At 48.1% G+C, this 21,867-nt stretch overlaps 1 protein-coding gene across 11 annotated transcripts in view; it reads right to left on the bottom strand.

Moving 5' to 3' along the window:
- The window catches only part of OTOF (otoferlin), a 1,069,570-nt gene that overhangs the window by 40,542 nt on the left and 1,007,161 nt on the right, over window positions 1-21,867 (bottom strand). For all 11 annotated transcript variants that reach the window (XM_085613159.1, XM_085613153.1, XM_085613156.1 and 8 more), the window contains 2 exons: window positions 13,722-13,900; window positions 12,506-12,606 (listed from right to left, as the gene is read on the bottom strand). In XM_085613159.1, the coding sequence (XP_085469285.1) occupies window positions 12,506-12,606; window positions 13,722-13,900 (280 nt within the window). The remainder of the gene's footprint in view (window positions 1-12,505; window positions 12,607-13,721; window positions 13,901-21,867) is intronic.

Genomic DNA, 21,867 nt, shown 5'->3' with positions numbered 1-21,867 from the left:
ATCTTCAGAGTGGTGATGACAGACTGTCGGACATATGGACCCATGCACGTTGGTGCGGACTGTTCCTTTTGGAAGACGACATTGATGTCTTTTTGTGTTTTTCACTTCCTCTCTCTGCTACTTTTCTCTCTCTTTCCTTCCCTTCCTTTCTTCTCCACCCACGAGAGGTCTGCAGCCATCCAACAGACAGGTAGGGTGAACCTTTGACACTGGTGGCTGGCGGCAGCGGGAGGTGACGGGGAGGACAGGACACCCTTGGGGTGGAGGATGGGGCTATTGCGCTCACTGGAGGTGCGCTGCCTGTGTTTCTTATTCGCTCTTCCCCTTCAAAGTTGATCTGGATGCTCGGCCCGATGTCCTGGGCTTACCCCCCTACACGCCCCTAGGGCCTGCTCCAGGCTCGAGGGACACTGCGAGGCGCTGCGGGAAAGGCGGGACTGCTTGGGTGGCAGTCCAATGGTGGGGCAAGGGAAGGGGGGAGCAAGTACCCTGCCGCTGCTGGCTGTCTCCACGACATGCTAGGTCATTGCGCAAATGTGCCATCTCACAATATCCCATGACAAGACTTGATCATGAGCTTCAATGTTCGGGGTCTTAAAGCACCTGCACAGCGGCGAACGCTTCTTGCCTTATTGAGAGATGCTAAGTGCGATATCTGGATTGGACAGGTCGACGCTTAGGGTGAGACACTCAGGCTCGATCTCCGACACGATGCTTCAGAGATTGGAGGAGGCTGGTCTTACAGACGCCTGGCGCCATCGCTTTCCGACTGCACGGGAGTACACCTTCTTCTCCGCGGCACATCAAACGTATGTCACCATAGATTTTTTGGACCTCGCCTAGAGTCACGGCATACACCGACGACGTATCTATTGGGGTGGCAGCACTCTCTGACCACTTCCCGGTCGTCTTAACATTGCTCCTCCCTGGTGGCTCTCCACGGCAGAGTTCATGGTGCTCAAATCACAAATTGCTCACATACGATAATAATATCATTGAACTGCGGGACGCTATCAAAACCTATTTGGAAGTGAATGACGTAAGCTCGGTTGGGGTAGACATGCTCTGGGACGCCCTGAAGGTTGTCCTCCGCGAACGCTGTATTGCTATTGCGGCTGGCCTGAAGAAGGACCATAAGGCTAGGAGGGGGGAACTGGAGGACCAAATTAAGGAGCTGGAGGGGGTTCATTGCCGTACGGGAGAGGTCCAAACACAGCGACTACTCACGCAGGTCACCGGTATCCGGATGGGAGATAGGGAGCACAAGATTTCGTTATACGCATACAACGTGCTCCTTTTTTTAACCCGGCCGCTGCTCTCTCTTCCCCCCTTGCTGGTGGAGGTCGATGCCTGTAGCGCAGCGTCGGGATTCAAAATCAACCTGAAGAAGACCCAGGCTTTGAGCCTCACGCTGCCCGCGGCGGATCGTCACCAACTGTTGCTGAACTTTCCATTCTCTTGGGCTGCTAGCGATATCATATACCTGGTGCTCCAGGTTTTCCCGAACACCGCGAAGATTGCCCAGGTGAACTACTCAGAGATACTGGCTAAGGTTCACCACGAACTGAACAATTGGAAGAAACATGTCCTTTCATGGCTGGGCAAGATAGTTGCCGTTAAAATGACGATTCTGCCCCGCCTGCTTTACATAATGCAGACACTCCCCCTATGTCCGCCACCTACGATACTGGCCCAAATGCAGCAACTAATCAATGGCTTCATTTGGGGGGGGGGAGAAAACGCGCATGGCTCGGCACCTCACGTACTTGAGACAGGAGGAGGGGGGCCTTGGTGTCCCATATCTAGGGCGCTACTATGAGGCGGCGCAATTGCGCTGGATGATAGAATGGTACCAACTAGAGTCGGAAAAACACTGGTGCTTCATGGATAGGGGTGTAGCAGGGATCTACATCTGGAAGGTTCCCTGGCTCCCCAAGCGACACCGCCCAGAGAGCGTGTACATCTCCCCGGTCCTGCGTGCCACCATGAAGGTATGGGATAGGGTCCAGGAGAGATGTCAGCTGTCTTCGGCTGTGTCACCCTTGACCCCTTTCATTGGGAACCCAGACCTCCCGCCGGCTCTCGTAGGGAACGCCTACTTGAAATGGCAAGAAGCAAACTGTAAACGTATAGGCAACCTTTTCGATGTGCAGGGAATCATGGACTTTCCCCAATTGGTAGCTCACTACGGGATCCCCAAGGAGGCATACTGGCAGTACTTGGCGCTGCGCCACTGGGTCACACAGCCCCAAGTCCGTGTACATGCAGGTCGGTTCCTCACAAAATTTGAGCTCTGGTTTATTACCCGCACCTCAAACAAACGCCTCCTGTCAGATATCTATAATTTTCTCAACAAGGCTAAGAATCAAGCTAAGTCCCCAGCACAGCGTAGGCAAGAATCAGAGCTGGGTTGGGAATTTTCCTCAAAAGAGTGGGCGGACATCATTCACAGGGCCCGGTGTCATCGTGCAGTACATCAGGGAAGGAGAGGCTCGTAAAAATTGTGCACTATTGGTACCATACTCCGGCGCATGTCGCCAGGTGGAGGCCACGCAGCACCGATCTTTGCTGGCACAATTGCGAACAGGCTGGCACACTGTCACACATTTTATGGCACTGCCCTAAGATACAGGCCTTCTGGGAATCTATATTGCTCTTAGTTGATCACATATACCAGACAGAACTTCCCAGATTGCCTAGCTACATTCTGCTGGGGCTTCCCAACCCTCTCACATACCCTCTCTGGTCCAGAAGGGGTAGGGCAATCACTCTAGCTCTGGGGGTAGCTAAGCAGGTTCTCCTGGCAAAATGGGGCATGGAAGACATCCCGACTAAACTAGACTGGATGCACGGACTGTGGTAGGTGGTAGGGATGGAAAGGATCACTGCCGGGATCAGCCACACGTTGCCTAAATCCGATAAGACCTGGGGCATACCTATCCTCCGAGTTCATTGAGCTTACTTGCCCTCGGTACTCAAGGGTCCTGTGTTTTCCCAAGGCTCCTCCCATGGGCCCGCCCCTCCCTCCGAAGGAAACTCTGCCCTAGATCCCTACCAAGTCGTACCTTAAGCTGTGGGTGGATTCCTCTCTCTTCTCCCTCCTGCTTTCCTCAGTATCCTCTCTGCTTTTCTTTACTCTTTTTTGACTCTCCCTCTCTTTCTTTAACAAAGTTTGGAATTGACTACACTGTTCCCCGCCGGCCAGTGGTTGTAGGTGGGTGTAATGTTATTGCTTGCAACACATTCAATAAAAACGATTTAAACCATAAAATGTTGCGGCCAATATATAATATACCAGCGTTTTACACTTAACAACATTGGTGAAAGACATAAGAAAGAGATATTGGACAAAAACAGCTAAATATAATATAAATATTTAGTCTATGAATTATAGTTTGAAAAGGTGAGTTTTTGGAAAGCTAATCGTCCTGCCTACATACTATGTGGTCAGGAATAGAGTTCCAAAGTGAGTCAAGTCATGAGAAAGCATGCTTAGATGTTTTATTCCGGATTCTCAGTTTCTCCTTTTGTAGAAGAGTAAGCTGTGCACGCAATCCTGAAGCAGACCTTTGCATCAAGGGGAAGCCAGTGGAGCTGTTTTTGGATGGGTGTAATAAGGTTTGATTTCTTGGCACCGGTGCTGAGCCTGGAAGCAGCATGAAGTTGAGCTGTGAGAGGAGTAGTAGAGACTTTAGGAAGGTTTGCTAGCACTGTGTTACCGCCATCTAAGTGAATGTAAACAAGAGACTGAACTGTAACGCTGAAGTCTGAGTGAAGGATCCAAGGCTTTAGTTTCCTGAGTAGATGTTGTTGATAGGAGGCAGTTTTGGTTAATTGACAATGTGATCATTTATATTAAGGTTTTGATCAACGACGAAGCCAAGAGATTTCATGTGCAGAACGAGGGACAAGAAAATGGCAAGAGGATGTTGAACCTTAAGACATTTTTGTCATAGAGGCAGAGAGTTGCTTGAGAAGAAGAGATTTTGGATAGGTTCATTTGTAGATCTATTTGTTAGTTTCTATAGGAAGACTTTTAGTTTTGTTATGTTAGTGGGGTCTGCGTGACGAAAGTAAAGCTGGGTATCATGAGCGTATTGTTGTAGGTAGATAGATCTTGTGGTATCGATGCAAGAGGTTCTGTATATAAGCTGAGTAGTTGGGAGAAAGAATAGAACATTGTGGAACTCAAATACTAGGTGTGTATTTGATATGAAAGAGATCAGGATGTGCATTATGTTAAATAGGTAGGATGAGCATTTGGTTAAGGGAAGTGCTTGATGTTTTATTTGACAGGTGGAATTATATAGCGCTTCATCCCTGTGACATGACGCCGAAGTGCTTTTCGTGTGTGAACTGTATTTTGTAGATAGGTACATTTTAGACTATGAATGAGGCTTTGAGGGGTATACAGTGTGGTACACTTTGGAGTATGCTGTATGTTAGACAGGGATATGAGTGAGTTCCCGTAGACTGCATAATGTAAGTGTGCATTCCAGTGGGCAGGGGAACATCTTATCATGAAGCAAATAGGTCATCACCTCTACACCTAACCAGGTAGAGGTTTGTTTATCCATTGCAAGAAGCATATCTGCTATAATTGGTGCACCTACCGTTGATGATATTATAGCTTTCTTTTGCAAATCCTTTATGTGCAAGCAATGAAGCTAATTGGTTGGCCGGTTTAAAGTATTATTCTGTTAACAGGAACATACATGTTGGATGTCTTTTAGTTTTAATATAAATCGGGCAGTTCTGTGAAGGATGCTAGTTGAAACCACTGATCTTTTCCCATGTTTACCGATGCGGAATGCCTATGCAAGGAGCACATTCACACCTGACCTTGTCGGGTTTCTTGGTACTGGACTCAGTTGCAGCCAGAGTGGCCCCATCGAGCCCAGCAATTGCAAAACATACACCAAACAGGCCAGATGGTTCACTATGGAGCAAAGAACAAGCAAACACAACTGCAAACAACTAGAAAGGAAATGGTGCATCAGCAAGGATTTGGCAGACAGAGCCACCTTCAAGAGAACCTTCAACCATTACTGCCAGCTCCTGAAGGAAACAAAAAAGAACACCCTGGCGGACCACAATCGAAGCCAGCTCAAACCACCTTCAACATTCTCCATTCTCCAACTCCTTAGCTACCGAAAACATCACCACCTCTTCCCAGAACTTTGAGACACCCTGACAGACTTCTTCCACGACAAAATCTCCACCATCTACTAGAACTTTGAACCCCAGCCTGCCCCCTCCAACCTCTTTGGCCACCTCGCTCCCACAGATGCATGCCCTGATCACCTACTTACCACTTGGGACCAGCTTGCCACTCAATACACCTCAGCTATCATGAACTTCGTCCACTCAGGAGCCCCCATGGACCCCTGTCCGTACGACATTTTCAACCTCTGGAGCAAGAAGATCAGCAGCGAGCTTACTACCATTTTTAATGCAGCTGTCGCCTCGGCCACCTACCCCGAAAAATGGAAACATGCAGAAGTCAAGCCCCTTCTCAAGAAACCGCCGGCTGACCCCAACAAACTGAAAAACTACCGTCCTATCTCTCTGCTTCTCTTACCCACCAAAGTCCTCGAAGAAGCCTCTGACTCACAGAACACCTGGAGAACAACCATCTTCTGGACGCCTACCAAGCGGGATTCCGCACTAACCACAGCACTGAAACCGCCCTGATCACTGTCACAGACTAAGTCAGAACCCTCCTCGACCGGGGAGAAACAGCAGCCCTGATCATCCTCAACCTCTGAGCAGCTTTCAACACTGTATCCCACCACACCCTAATCAAAAGACTACATCACATCAGAATCCAAGGAGATGCCCATAAATGGATCACCTCCTTTCTCACCGGAATAACCCAGAGAGTCCACCTACCTCAGTTAACTTTGGAATCCAAGAACGCCATCTGCGGCATTCCTCATGGCTCATCCTTCAACCCCCACGCTGTTCAACACTTACATGACCCCCTTGGCCAACGTTGACAGAGCCCATGGACTAAACATTATATCCTACTCAGACGACACCCAGCTCATCCTCTCGCTCTCTGAAGACCGGACCACCTCAAGAGCCAAATTCTGCAAATGCATGACGAGTGTCGCCTAATAGGTGACAATCAACTGCCTGAAACTCAACAGAGGCAAAACAGAAGTGCTGATCTTCGGTAACAACATCTCCCCGTGGAACGACTCCTGGGGGCCTTCTGAACTGGGACCCAAACCCACTCCGACAGAACATGTTCCTAACCTCAGCATTATCCTGGACAGCAAACTCAACATTAAAATCAAGTTCAACGCAGTCTCATCCACCTGCTTCCTCACTCTTCGCATGCTCTGGAAAATCTTCAAATTGTTCTCCATCAACACCATAAGAACCATCACTCAAGCCCTAGTCCCCAGCCGCTGGACTGCTGCATCACCTTCTACATAGGAATTAGCACTAAGCTCCTGAATGGACTGCAAACCCTTCAGAACTCAGCAGCCAGACTCATCCTCGACCTTCCCAAACGGACCAATATCACCCCTCCCCTCAAGAAACTTCACTGGCTCCTCATTCAAAAGAGATACCAATTCAAGATGCTCATTCACACCTACAAAGCCCTACCCAATCAAGGACCAGCATACATCAACCACTGCCTGAACTTCCACCAACCCTCCAGACGCATGTGCTCTGTCTCCCTTTCCCTCAAGCCCACTCCCAGCATTGGCTGAAGCAGCAGTGGAGGACGCTTCTTCTACCTCGCTGCTAAATCCTTGAATGACCGCTCCCTTCACCTTCAAACCTCCATTTCTCCCCTAGAATTTTGGGAGGCACTTAAGACCTGGCAGTTCAACTGAACCTACCCTTATCAGCAAGTCCCTCATTGCCTGGATACCCTCACGGGTGATTAGCCGCGCTTTATAAATCCTACTTTATTGATTGGTTGAGAATGGATACTGCCGTGTTAAAATGGCCCTCATCCCCAGGTTTTCCTTGTACTCTTCTAGGCCTTACCACTTTCACTCTCTAAATTCACTTGCAAGCATTAAAAGCAATATTGCTAAATTTGGATGGGATAACAAGCAGCCAAGGGTCTCCAGGAGAACATAGCTAAACTCAACAGTGTTCTGGCAGATATAGAGAACTATTACATAGAAGCATAATTAAAAGTGAACTATTGATGAATTGTCAAAATGCTGGACAGCCGGTGTATTGATAATCGACAGGCTCAGTCCCCCAAAAACAATGCACAGACCCATAGGGTAATGCAGAAAGAATTGACAAAGAAGAAATTCAACACATTGCATGATGGATGAAACACTTGAGTATTGCCATTAGTGAGCTCAGAAATACGTCATTTAATCCTGAACTAATTGCTTATTAATAATGAGACCTATTTCATATCAGCAATTAAGAGAATGTGTGATTTGAGGCTTGGTTGAGAGGAGAGAGACCATAAAAAAAATTGGGCATGTATATGAAAATGGTCAAGTCAAAGATACTGAGATGTGAAAGCTAGAGTATTTGGTGAGGGAAGCAAATAGGCTTCCAATAACACAAACGCACCATTTAATGTTGCACTAAATGCTTAGAAATGTGAATATAGAAGCTCAGCATCGTTTAGGATTTACCACATTCACCATTTAGAACCAGATTCCAAAATCACTTATTATGTCTTGGGGCATATACTTAAGTCTGCCTTTTTTCTAGATTTACTTTTTTGGTAATTGGGAAAAGTGATGGGTGGGAGTTCTCAAATCAAAGTTAACTAGTAATTACTGAGAGAAGCATTCCATTCCACTGTTTTTCACTATGTTTGGTTCAATAAATATAGGGACCAGCCATAATAATTTGTTGACACGTACAATAATAAGCATTTTAGCCCAAACTGTCATGTTGCTACCCCTCTAAATGGTAACATAAGCAGCCCCTACCAGGTTTCAGCTTTCTTGGGCCTCATCAATGAGGGGCAGCCTGAGGCTCCCCAACACAGTGAGTTTAGGATCTACTTCAGGGCAAACCTGTGTCATTTAGATTGACTCACTTACATAGCATAAAAGTGATTGCTTGGAATGCTTGAATCATTATTAACCATTGGCAGTTGCTCTGGGCAGCATTATGTTGTTGTCTGTTTCAAATTTGTTCAGGACAGAGATTTCACAAAATGCATTGCAACCATTTAGGTAGGTGACTCTGTCCATCGCACATCCCAGATTCCTAGGTAGTGTGTAGAGAAACACCTTGTTGGTCCCTGAGATGCCTTAAAGAATACACTAAGCATAGGTTCTTAATTTCTTTTAAAGAGGCTGGGTCCTCGAAAGACATTTGATTAATCGGGAAAACCCACCTCTGAAGTTTTACAAGAGCTGGACAAACATGGTAAGGACTAAGTAGGTTTGCGAGGTACCCCTGCTAAAGCTTTTCTGGAAGTTGCTAGGCCAGTGCTGGACCTGCTTCTCTTGAACCTATAGGGTCATATGCAGGTTTCCAGGCTCTCCAAGGACCAGATTTTGCCTTGTTCCAGCAGACCCAATGTAGGAAGAAATGTGGGTTTCGTCCATGAATCAGGTGCTCCTGGTTTGTACACCATATTAGGACATTTGAATTTGGGAGCTCAGTTGAAGACAATCAAGTGGCTCAGGGCCAATAATGGCTTGTATAAGCCTTCTGCTCCAATGTTCCAATATTTGTCTTTCTACCTTTTTAATTTAGAACATTCTACCCTCAGTGGGTGGAATGTTCTAATAGCCTTATTGCTTTTCTGCCATGGACTATACTAGTTTTTAAAGACCTTCTTCCTTGTCATAGGTCCTTGCCTGTGGATGAGGCCTATAGCTGGGGGTTCATGGCCTTTAACAACCAGTATAGCCATGGGCAGCAAGCTATACGGCTATATATGAAGACCTTTGCCTTTAGAGACGTTGAGACGGACTCATGACCACTTTTTGCAATTCTTGAGACTCCCAAGTTTTTGAGTTCAAGTGCTCTTTCTAGAGTTTGTCTTACACCATCTTCTCTTCAACCCCACTGCAGACAAAGTCCCCAGCGTATCTCACCTGGATAATGATGAATGAATGGGTTATTTATAAAGCGCACTACAACTCGTAAATGAGCATCCTGTTGCTGTACTAAGCAGCACTGTGAAACCTTGTCATAGGCCTGAATGGATCAATTTTAATGAGAGCATGACAGAGTACGTCGGGGCCTTGGAAAAGCCAGGTCTTCAGGGTCTTTTTAAAAGCCTCTTCCGTGTCTATAAAACGGAGGTACGTTGGCAATTGGTCCCAAGCTTTAGGGCCTATCACCATAAAGGATTTTCCACCTCCAGTTTTTAATCTGAATGATGGGGACTTCAGCAGATTTGCACACGAGGATCTCAGTGTTCTCAAAGTCTTGTGATGACTGAATCTGGCTGAGAGGTATTTAGGGCCCATAGCCTTGAATGCTCCAAAGGCTAGCAACAGGGTCTTGAACACAATTCTTTTATGTATAGGTAGCCAATAGGGTATTTTTAATGTGGCTGAGGCAGAGCTCTGTTTAGGGAGCTATAGCACCACTCTGGTTGCTGGGTGTTGGACCATCTGAAGTTTGCGAATTAGCTGTTTTGAGCAGTCGCATTAAAGTTGTTGCGGTAGTCGGGTTTTGACGTAATGAGGGCAAATGCTACGGTTTTCCTGGCAGTGAAGAGAAGGAAATGAAAAACATTTTGAGAGATTTCATCAGATTAAAACACATGCATGCTACCGCTGCCGCTTGAGGTTGAAAAGATAGTTCATTATTGAATTTGACCCCCAAAATCTTTGATACTGTAACCCGTGTCTGGTGGATAGGGGACTGAGTTTGGCCACCAGCATGTGGGAGACAAAAGACTGGATTTTCCAAACAGAAGAATTTCTGTTTTCTTTTAAGCTCATTTTTTTTGCTTCTATGAAATCACATTGGAGAGACACTTTTGGAAATTAAATTCAGGACCATTAGACCCCTTATCTGGGGAGAGAGGATCAACTGGGTGTCGTCCGTGTAAGAGATGGTTGCGATTTCATAGGAGTCAATCAGAGATATAAGAAGGGCAATATAGATATTGAAAAGAGCAGGGATGAAGGATGATCCCTCTGATACACCCCTAGTGATCAGTTTTTCTTTGGAAGAGATTTCTCCTAGGACAACAGTTTGTCTCTTGTTAGCTAGAAAGGCTCTAATTTAGGATAGGGAGTTGTGGGAGACCATTACGTCTTGGATTCGCAGGAGGAGAATATTGTGTGAGATGGTATAGAATGTTGCAGAAAGGTCCAACACTTTTAATACTGCATCATTCCCAGCATCCAGGGTCAATTTAATGGTCTCAGAGACCACAAGTAAGCCGATTCAGTGGAGTGTTTATACCTGAAACCAGACTGGAGTCCGTGAAAAGAGTTGGAGCTTGCAAGAAAGGAGATAGGTTGCTGATTCACGATTTTCTCCAGTATTTAGGCTAGTAATGGCAGCAGGGAGATAGGCCTGAGATTGGACAAAGTGGTGGGATCTGTTAGCGGCTTTTTTTTGCAAAGGCCTGACAACAGCCAGTTTCCAGGCTGAGAGAACGTCGGCTGTAGCTCAGTAGGCATTAAGGATTTGGTTGATGGATGGATTTACTAGGTCAATAGCCTCATGAAGGATGGCTGGTGGACAGGGGTCATCGGTTGAGCCTGATTTACAAGAAAGGATAGTTTGCATGATAGTGATGGGGATATATCTTCCAATGTGGTCAGACTGGCAATGGTCCCATTGTGGGGGGTACATAAAACTGGGCCACTTAAGGGGTCAGTCATTGGGGTAGAAGTAAATCCCTGTTTGATGGCCTGGATCTTTTCTTTGTAGATGGTTGAGATCCGGTCACGTAGGGCCTGGGAGGGAGGGATCTCTCTTCAAAGAGTATTAGGCTGTAGAAACATTTTCGATATGTTAAAGATAGTTTTGGGGTCCTGGTTGGCCTCTTTGATTTTTTGATATGATGATGCCATTGCAGTCTGTGTACCAAGGTGCTGTTAAAGTTTGATTAACATAAGGATTTCATCTCAGACGGCATTTGATAGTGTACTTCGACACACAGACTATTTCTACAGGCCTTTCGGCCTGCATTCTGTTCTGCTAGTTCTAGCATGCTTGCTGCTTTTTCCTTTATAGGGACTGCACTTTTGTTATGGGCATAAGTAGATTTATTAAAACGTTTTACTGCTTCAGATGTTGACATTTGTGCCATTGTTGAATGTATGTCTCTAGAGAGTGATTATTAGATTTCCTATGTATAATGACATAGTTTATTAACTGCTACACAAATGTGCCCAATGGAAATCCTAGTGGAGGGCAATTTATCGCAATGTGAGTGGAGATTACTTTATGAAGCCACAGCTCTTTGTGCATCACCATTGACATCTTATTTAGACAGAAGTTAGGGCTCATTGCCCAACCTTTCCTTTATGTTGCTGTCAGAGGAGAAAATACATGCTTCTATTGTATTTGTCTAGAGTACAACCAATCTTTTATCTCTTCCGTTTACTATGTCTTATCAGTCTTGCTCTCTTTCTTGACACATTCTTCATTCACTAGCTGATGAATTGACTTGCCTGGAGGTTGAATATCTCAGTTATCAGGAAGCAGACCCTAAGTGGATAAATAAGCAGGCACTTAAAGTTACATACTCCTGTAAACATGCTGTGCATGAAGATATTTGCTGCCAGGCAATATTTACCTAAATAAATAGGATTTGGTTCATACTCACGAGCCGGCATCGAGGTGAGTGACATCCCGCCTATTCCAATCCTTGGATGTACAGTTAGTTATTTCCTAGTATACTGAATGTTACCCTCAAGTCTACAAGAAAGCTTGTAGTCTGTAAGATCACTACTTTCCAATCAAAATTGAGTTAGTGTCCCAACCCGCCTGCACTTTTATAATGCTTCTCAAAGTCATGCATGATATTCGGTCAAAGAGTTTGCAGTGATATTAATCATTTGGGTTCCTTGAAAGGTTCCTTAGGGTTGCGTTTGAGTGGTTGGATGTGGTGGGGTGCGCGGTGGAGCTTGTGTGTGTATGCGTTCCCATGTATATTGTCTTACCAGTTTCTAGCTTTCCATTTGACTGGTAAAGGGACTGCATCCATGTTATCTTTTGGTTTCTTTTAGGACATAAGATGGAGAATGGGCAGAAGACAGTTGAGTGATGAGAATGAATGTCACTGACTTCCTCCCTCCTCCTGGGGCTAGTGGCCTAGTCCCCATGCCATCCATTTGTTGTGTTGTAAGCGTGTCACAAAAGAGGTGATAATAAGACCCTAAGGCATCCACTAGACACTACCTGTCACTGCCAACCTGTGTAGCCTCCATGGTAGCAGGCCCCTCTGCCAGAGGCTTCTGTGTTTTAAAACCTCAGTGGACTGCTATACATAGTGGCTCGGATGGCCTGCTGCATTCCTTCATCTCTACTTTTTCAGCATGGATAAGGCAGTGCTGGGTGAAACAGGAGAGATACTTACTTTGGCTTCTCCAATGGATCAGGTTCATTCCTCCCGAGCCCCGCAGGACATTTCTCTGCTTCTTCTGCAGTGAGCAGGTGGAGTTCGGCCTCCACTTTACCCTGCAGGAGAGAAAACAATCCTTTTGTACACAGTTCCCTTGATATAAACAGTCAATTCATTCTACTTCGGAGAAAGGTAGTGTTTGAGCAGCTCCAGTGACTAGGATGAGCATTTATTGACCTCAAACAGCTGCTTTGGCAGAGTTATAAGTTTTCCAGTCTTCCCTCCAGGTCAAGAATCTAATTATTTGATTGACTTTTTGCCATTATCATCTTTCGGGACATTTCTTGCATTTTCTACACTGCGTGTCCTTATATTTACATAAAATCTTTAATTTCTTCTGCCCCAGCGTGGTGCTCTTCTGCCTTCCCTCTACATCTTTACTGGTGCTGTAGAGTGCACTACCGTACACTTGCAGAAGCCCTCCTCCTTCATGGTTGTGTCCTTCTTAGAAGCAGGCATGCTGAGTCTGATCTGGTTTACATAATTTGCAACCATTTTACACAACAACCTCCGTATCAATTCCATGTGAGTGTCACCTTTACAAACTTACCAACTCCATTACCAGGTCCAGTGGCGTAACAAAAGTTTAAAAGCCCTCCTGTACTGTACACGGAGGGGCCCCTGCTCTGGACTTAATCTGGAGCGCTCAGGGCTGAGTACTGTGCTGAGGGGGTCCACTGCACCAGGCCCATGCCTTACCCTCCCTCGAATCTATACCTATGCTGCAGCAGTTCCAGTTTTATTCAGCTGCTGCTGGTAATGGGATGCAAAGCTGAAGACTTGTTGCAAGCCACTTCCTTTAGCCAACACCCATTTTACATTAGAGCTTCTGTAGTTGGAGGGAGTGGAGTTTTTCCCGCCATTAAGAGGCTGCCAGTGTTTGGCATGGATAGCATCCATTACAAGTCCCTGTCCAATTGTTAGAGCAGGAAAGAGGTTCATTTCCCAAAGTTTGGTTCAACATTTTCCAACATGTGGGTCAATTTCTTCTGTCATCTATTTATTTTAGATTAATCTTTCAGAAATATCTGTTATTGTAGAATTTAGTGTTGCTGAAGTGAAAATCATAAAATGATACTAAATACAGGAAGGCCCTACAATTCTAATCATATCCTTCTTAACGTTCTTAAGAGTGATGACATTGACCACCTCCAAGATCACACATTCTTACCGTAAGCTCCAGTTCATCATTCTCATTCCTGGCCACAAAAGGCCACCAGCCCTTCACCCTCTTCTGCTTGAAGATGGACACCGTTGGCAGTTCCACTTCACTCGTTAGCATGTCGATGCTGCACTGTTTCGCTGTTTTTGCACCACGAGGGAACCGGTTCAAGTCCAGTTCAATCGCACCTGTTAAAACAGAAACAATGTACATTTTAGTAACTTCATGACCTGATCTAAATCAGATAGGAAGTGATAGTGGAGAAGTGTGGCTCAATGGTTAGAGCGGCAGACCCTGATGCAGAGATCTGGCCCTGGACCAGGGTTCAATTCCTGCCTCGGCGGGTCTTGGGCTCAATTTCCTCGGACCTGATAATTCTTGCCTCGGTGCCTACTCTAATCATGGGTCCCACTCTGCAACTCTGGGCAATAGCTTGCTTAATCTCCACAACGGCCCCAACAGCGCTGGGGATGCCTGGCTTCACCTTGGGGGTGCCCAGGAGTGGACATTTCACAGGGAAAGCCAGGAAGGGTTCCACAGTGGTATGAGTACAGCACCAGGACGCCCCGTCGCTGGGGCAGCAGTGCGCTATACATGTGCAAAATTTCATTTAAGTTCATCTGTGCTGTCAGACTCCCAGAGCCAACTACTGTGGACTGCTAAAAAGCATAAAACACAATCTTCCACTACTACATACTAAGACACATTCAGTCACAGTCTCAGCCCTTGGGACAACATACAGTCCCCTGTGGTGCATTTCCGTAGCAGTATAGTTGCAAAGATTTTTAGCCAGGCAATGTAGCATTTTACTTACTGAAGTGCTTCCAATAAATGGAAAACGGCCAGTTTAGGTTCTCTTATACTAAATTATTATTGCCACTGATGTAACTATACGGCTGCCGCCTTAATTATTCTTGTGGAAGCGCCTAATGGATTCTTAATTCAAAGAAGTTGGATCCCGCCCGAGGTCTTATCCTGAAAGCCGCCTGTTGTAGCCCTCCCTGTGCAACGTATCCCACCATTCAAAATAAAAAAACATAGTCCAGTATAAAAAAGCAGCAGTCATATAGCTCCTGTAACCCTTTTATCTCCACCAGACACATGAACCAGAACAGTGGATTATCAAGGCTTATCAAGGATTATTGTAACTTGCACACCCATAACTGGCTTTACCTGGTACACTACAACTAAAGTGTATACTAGTGATATTGTTCTTTTCATAGAAGAGTACTATTTGTTTCCTGGTGTAGGAAGTCAAGGACATCTATAGTTATTTCTGTGCCGAAGTTTATGTACACCACATTCAAACCAAGTGTTCTGCAGCCCTGAAGAAGTCCCATCATAGTAGGACTGAAAAACATGTTAACTTTTCGATGTTGCATCATTGTGTGTCAAATCAGATGAAGACAAATGAAATGAAAATCATTCCAGTACTATACATTGATATGTTTGGTGTGTTGTTGCAATACCTTCAAGTTGATTCACTTACATTTTATATTTCTTGAAACATAGCTCCTATGTCTGTGCACCCTACCTTCCGTAAATAAAACCCAAAAAACATTGCATATATTTGAAATCCCAAATGTCCCGATTGCCAGCACAAATAACAAAGAGTTGGTCTAATATGGAAAGCTCCTGGCCCATCAATGGGATATTCACACTGCTCATTTTTCTCCATCTGATAAATTTGTTACCACCAGCTCAGAGCATGCCTGGGGTAGTTTCTTACTTTGATGCTACTTGAGAAATCTATTTTTGTTAGACGTTTTGCCTTGCTCACTACTTAAGGAACAAGTTACTTACCTTCGGTAACTCTATATCTGTAAGAAACATAGGTTAGTTATAGATTCCTTACCTTAGAACTACCCCCAGGCATCAGACTGGAACCGGAAAGTTTTTTGTCAGCAGTACCCCTGCGCGGCGGAAGGTGGCGTCAATCGACTCCACGTTCATCTTTCGGCATCGTGGTCTCCTGAATGACGTTGCGGTAGCTACATAGACGCTGCCCTCGCGTGCTGACGTCAGTTCTGTACACGACCTTCCACGTCAGAAGCGCAGAGCCATGCAAGACACTGACGACTGGTGCACACAACTAGGGCCCTGAAAGGATGTCCTTAACACTAGAAGTCAGTTCGCAGAACGGGGAGGATGGGTGGGGCGGTAAGGAATCTATAACTAATCTATGTTTCTTACAGATATATCGTTACAGAAGGTAAGTAACTTTTTCATCAGAAAGAAACAGTTATAGATTCCTTACCTTAGAATAGATACCCCAGCAATACCAACCCCAAAGGTGGGTCTGCGAACTAAGTTCACAACAGAAAGTCCTGGATAACAGAACGGCCAAAGAAGCCGTCTCTCCGGACTTGGCTGACCAGGCAGTAGTGTTTGGTAAACGTGTGCAGCGATGCCCACGTGGCTGCCTGACATATGTCATTAAGGGGGACTCCTCGTCCCAAAGCATTGGTAGCTGCCATCGCCCTGGTGGAATGGGCGGGCAGTCCCACTGGAGGCTCCTCCTTTGCCAAAGAATAGAAAGCTTTGATGCCCAGAACGACCCACATGGAGATGGTCCGTTTATGCACGGCCCGACCTTTCTTAGTGCCCACGTAACCAACAAAGAGCTGGTCGTCCACCCGAAATTGTTTTGTGCGATCCAAGTAGAAGGAAAGGGCATATTTTGGATCCAGACGGTGGAGTCTCTCTTCCTCTTTTGAAGGATGCGGAGGCAGAAAGAAGGTGGGCATAGCGATGGTTTGGCCAATGTGGAAAGAAGTAACCATCTTTGGAAGAAAGGAAGGTCTAGTTCTAAGGAGGACCTTGTCCAGATGGACAGCCAGAAAGGGAGGCTTGGAAGAAAGAGCTTGTAGCTCACTCACTCTGCATGCAGAGGTGATGGCCACCAGAAAGGCAGTTTTCAAAGTGAGAAGTCTGAGAGGACTGTTATGTAGCGGCTTAAAGGGAGTGCACATGAGGTAGGTAAGAACCAAGTTCAAGTCCCACTGAGGCATTACGAAGGGAACAGGAGGAAAAAGATGAGTAATCCCCTTAAGGAATCTATTTACAACAGGATACTTGAAAAGAGAAGGCCGATCAGGAAGTCTGAGGAAGACTGAAATGGCAGAGAGGTAGCCCTTTAGAGTGCCCAGAGCAGAGCGCTGCTGGGCCAAAGAAAGGAGGAACAAGAGAACCTCAGAAAGACGGGCGGAAAGGGGATCCACACCCTTTGCTGCGCACCATGCCACAAATTTGTTCCATCTGCAGGCGTATACCGTTTTAGTGGAGGGACGCCTGGCTGCCAAGATAACATCACAGACTTCGGGAGGCAGGTCAAACGACGTCAACTGCGGCCGCTCAATATCCACGCAAGGAGGTGGAGGCTGGAAAGGTTCGGTTGGAGGACCGTCCCCTGCTGCTGCGACAGAAGATCCTCCCAAAGAGGCATTCTGATCAGAGGATCAATGGCTATGTTGAGCAGCTCGGGATACCAGACTCTTCGTGCCCAATCCGGAGCCACAAGAATGACTTGGGCCCGGTTGCGCTTGATCTTCTTCAGCACTCTGGGCAGAAGGGGTATAGACGGAAAGGCGTATAGAAGGCCGCAACTCCACTTGTGACAAAAAGAGTCGCCTAGCGAGTGCCGCCTTGTAAATTCTAATGCGCAGAACTGCTGACATTGCGTGTTTTCTTTGGTGGCGAATTGATCTAACCAAGACTCTCCCCACTACTGAAAGAGACCTTGGACCACCTCCGAGTGAAGATGATCCATCATGCACCTGCGGCTGAGATCGTCCGCCCTGGCGATCAGGGAACCTGCCAGGTGTTGAACCACCAGGGATGTGCCCTGATGTTCCAGCCATGTCCAGAGGCAGAGGGCCTCTTAACATAGGGTCCATGACCCCACCCCGCCTTGTTTGTTGCAGTACCACATGGCGGTGGTGTTGTCCGTGAACACCTACACCACTCTTCCCCAGACAGAGGGAAGGAATGCTTTGAGTGCAAGACGAATCGCCGAAGCTCCAGACGGTTGATGTGGAGCCCGGTCTCTGCCGGAGACCAGAGGCCTCTGATCTCTGCCTCCCCCATGTAGCCGCCCCATCCCAGAAGTGATGCATTGGTCACCACTGTGAACTCTGGTTGGGGAAGGGAGAGGGATCTGCCGCTGACCCAATCCTGGATCGTGAGCCACCACTGCAATTGGTGTGCAGTGCCCTCTGAGATCTGGACGTAATCAGATAGATTCCCCTGATGTTGTGCCCACTGGAACTTCAGGTCCCACTGCAGAGCCGCATATGCCATCCGGCATGATCCACAAGCAGGATGCAGGAGGCCATCAGACCCAGCAGCCTGAGGGTCATCCTGACCGAAACCCAGGATAGAGGCTGAAAGATCGGAATCATAGCTCGAATATCTCGGACTCGCTGTTTGGGAAGATAAACCCGTCGTGTCCAGAACCGCTCCGTTGAAGAGGAACTTCTGAGAGGGGGTCGGGTGTGACTACGGCACGTTGATGGAGAACCCCAGCGAATGCAGGAGGTCGGCCCTAGTCTGGAGGTGGGAGACGACAGCCTGGGACGAGCCTGCCTTCAACAGCCAGTTGTCGAGATAGGGGAAGACTGGAACCCCTGATCTGCGCAGATGAGCTGGGACCACCACCATCACTTTCGTGAACACCCGAGGGGCGCTGGTAAGGCCAAATGGGAGGACGGTAAACTGAAAATGCTCATGGCCCACCGTGAACGTAGGTAACGCCTGTGGGCCGGCAGGACAGAGATGTGGATGTCCAACCCTACCATCCAGTCTCAGGGTCAAGGGCAGACAAGATCTGAGCGAGTGTCAATATTTTGAACTTCTCCTTCCGGAGGAAGTGGTTGACATTCCTGAGATCCAAGATAGGACGCAGGCCTTTGTCCTTCTTGGGCACCAGAAAGTGATGGGAATTGCAACCACGACCTGCTTCTGGGGCAGCAACAAGCTTGATGGCTCCCTTGGCCAAGAGTGCCGAAACTTTCTGTTGGAGAAGGGCCAGATGATCCTCCGACATGGGATGGTTCTGATGTGGCATGGATGAAGGGATAGTCTCGAAGGGGAGGGAGTAGCCCCTTCAGACTATTTGCAAAACCCACCTGTCCGACGTGATGGTGCACCAGTGGGGGAGGTGATGGTGGATCCTGCCGCCCACTGGCATTTGGTGGCCCTGAAAGGTCAGACTAGGAGGGTTTGGAGGCTGCTGCAGAGGGGGCTGTGGTGGACTGGCCAGCCCGCTGGCCCCCAGAACCATGGCGCTGGTTCGCACGTCCCCGGCCGCGCTGAGGCTGAACAGCTTGCGCAGGCCTGTGGCTCTGGGAGGGACGTGGCGGGGCACCCCTTCCATAGCCACGAAAGGCAGACTGCGCAGGGCGGGTGTTGGAGACGCGAAAGGACCTGGCCATAGCCTGAGAGTCCTTAAAGCGCGTTGTCTGCCTCGTCGCCGAAAATGCGACGGCCATCAAAGGTCATGTCCGTAAAAGTGGATTTGACATACCCGCAAAACCAGTCGATCGCAACCAGGCGTAGCATCGAAGGGCTACTGGCGTGGAACTCGTCCTGCCAAGTGCGTTGGCTGTATCCAACCCAAAGCGGATGGTAAACTTCGCTGCGTCTCTCCCCTCGGCAACTGCACGGAAAAGCATGGCCGGGCCTCCTCTGGACACTGGAGCAGCACCTGCGCTACGGTATCCCAAACAGAGTGGGTGTAACGGCCCAACAGACATGCGATGTTTACCGACCGCAGTCCCAAGCTGGCGGAAAAAAACATTTTCTTCCCAAGGTGGTTCAGCTTTTTGGATTCCCTATCGGGTGGTGCGTTAGGGAATGGGGTAGGGTGTTGGGAGAGGAAAGTGGGGTTGCCCGAGGCCGGGCGGTGGCGTCGGGCAATCATCCTGTCCACAGGAGCCCCTGTGTTGGACCTGGACCAGGTGCCCAAAAGGATGTTCATGAGGGCTTCATGAAACGGCAGGAGGGGCTCCGAAGAGCTCACTGCCGGTTGAAGGACCTCTGTCAGGAGGTTAGTCCTGACTGCCACCGTAGGGAGCTCGAGGTGGAGCGCCTCGGCTGCCCTACGCAACACCACTGCGTATGACGCTTCCTCCTCCGTAGCTACGATAGGAGGAGACAACATACCAAGGTCTGGTGAGGTATCCAGACCACTGGCTTCCCCCAGTTCCTCTCTCCAGTCCTGTTCATGAACCAAGTGGTCGGTTAAAGGGTCCCGAACCCCTCCCAGTCCTCCTCACCCTCCTCTGGCTGCCAATCTGGTCTCAAAGAGCCAGGGTAGAACAGGGGCACAAAAGTACCCGTCAGCGCCGGATCTGGCGTCAGTCGACGCCGGTCCGGCTCCGTGTCTACCTCGAGGTGGAGGCCGGGGTCGACGTCGTCTGGGGACACAGCCAACGCTGATGGCAGACGTGGTGCCGGTGGAATCGGCGCCCGGGGAGGCGTAAAAAGGTCGACCGGTGCGATCCGGATCCAGGCCTGGTTCCAGGGGGACCCTGCGGAGCAGGGGCCGGAGCTGCGGGCGTGGAAGGCCCAGGGCCCGCAGCCGAGTGTGCGATGCCCGAAAGCGCGCTGGTGGAGTCGGGCTGCCCTAAAATGGCATGCATGGCTTCGTCAGGTAAAACTGACGAAGCTGGGCAGTGGTCGCTCCCGGTCCCAGGAAGGGGGGGAAAACCGGAGCCGACCCTACAGGCTCTGCACGCGGAGCCGCGGGAGGCACACCCCCAGCATCCCTCGTCGCGTCGGCCGACAGACGGGGTGAAGTCAAAGAGCGACGATGCTTCTTCGACTTCTTCTTGTGCTTCGACTTACCTGACCACGATTGCTTCGACTTAGATGAAGAATGGTGTTGGCTCCGCGACCGGTCCCTCGACCTCATATGCAACCGGGACCTCGAGCGACGTGGAGCCGACTGCCGGACCTCGAGTAGCTTTTGGGACCGCTCCCGCAAAGACTTCGGGGCCATGGTCTGGCAGTCGGAGCACGATTTGGGGTTGTGGTCAAGCTCTAGGCAGTAGAGGCACACACGGTGAGGATCCGTCACCGACATCAGTCAGTTAAAGGAACCGCAGGCCTTGAAGGCGGCCATCCCTCGTGCACCAGGAGCCTATGGACTCAAAAAACGAAGTTGACAAGAGTCGAAAAAATGTCAGTCAAAAAGTGACTGGCGGTACCGCTCTCTCCGGATCTGCGCTTCCTGGCGCGGAAAAAGAAAGAACTGACGTCAGCACATGAGGGCGGCGTCTATGTGGCTACTGCGACGTCATCCTGGCAACCACGACGCCGACATTGAAGGCCGACTCCACCTTCCGAAGCGCAGGGGTACTGCTGATGAAATACTTTCCAGATCCAGACTGACTCCTGGGGGTAATTCTGAGGTGAGGAATCTATACCTAACTGTTTCTTTCAGGTTATAACTTACAATGAGGTTTTGGGAGAAAGTCACACTTGTGATAAAAAACGTTGTGACTAGTGCCCTTTTTTCTTAGCACCTTTCTATTCTTCACACCCAGCTGCAGGAACCATGAACTGCAAACAACTAAAGATTATTCCACAGCAAACCAATGCAAGACCTCTCACTCCCAGGTGGAGGCAATTCCTCACTCCATATCCTCTCTGACTCCACAATGTCCCTGTGAAAGGCATTCTACATGCCATGGCACCACATATCAAGGACCTGAGAAATTAGATCACATCACCCATACGCTCATGGAAATCCATTAGACCTCTCAAACTTGCATGCCCTGCATCATCTCCAAGATTGGCTGCATTATCTACCAGGCCTCAATAAATGGCATCCCTGCCTATCTGGCTAGGAAACTAACCATTTTGGTGGAACCCGAAACATCCACAGTCAGGTGATTGCCAAACTAAAGATTGAGACATTTAAGAAAGACAAATAATATAAAACAGGCCTTTCCATCTATACACCCATGATTTGCATGAATTTCCCAGTGTCCATCAAAAATTCCCCAATTTTTCTCTTAATCAGAAATGAGCTGAAGAGTTACATCTTCAAAGAGCACAACATCTGCACACCCTAGGATGTTCCTTTCCCTCTTCTTATCAGTGTAGCACCTATTACCACTTTTTAAGGTATTATGGATCTTGGCTATTAACC

The sequence above is a fragment of the Triturus cristatus genome, chromosome 6, assembly GCF_964204655.1.
Source record: "Triturus cristatus chromosome 6, aTriCri1.1, whole genome shotgun sequence".
In the NCBI taxonomy this organism is placed as follows: domain Eukaryota; kingdom Metazoa; phylum Chordata; class Amphibia; order Caudata; family Salamandridae; genus Triturus; species Triturus cristatus.
The sequence above is the reverse complement of the archived record's forward strand: the minus strand, read 5'-3'. Positions and strand labels throughout refer to the sequence as shown.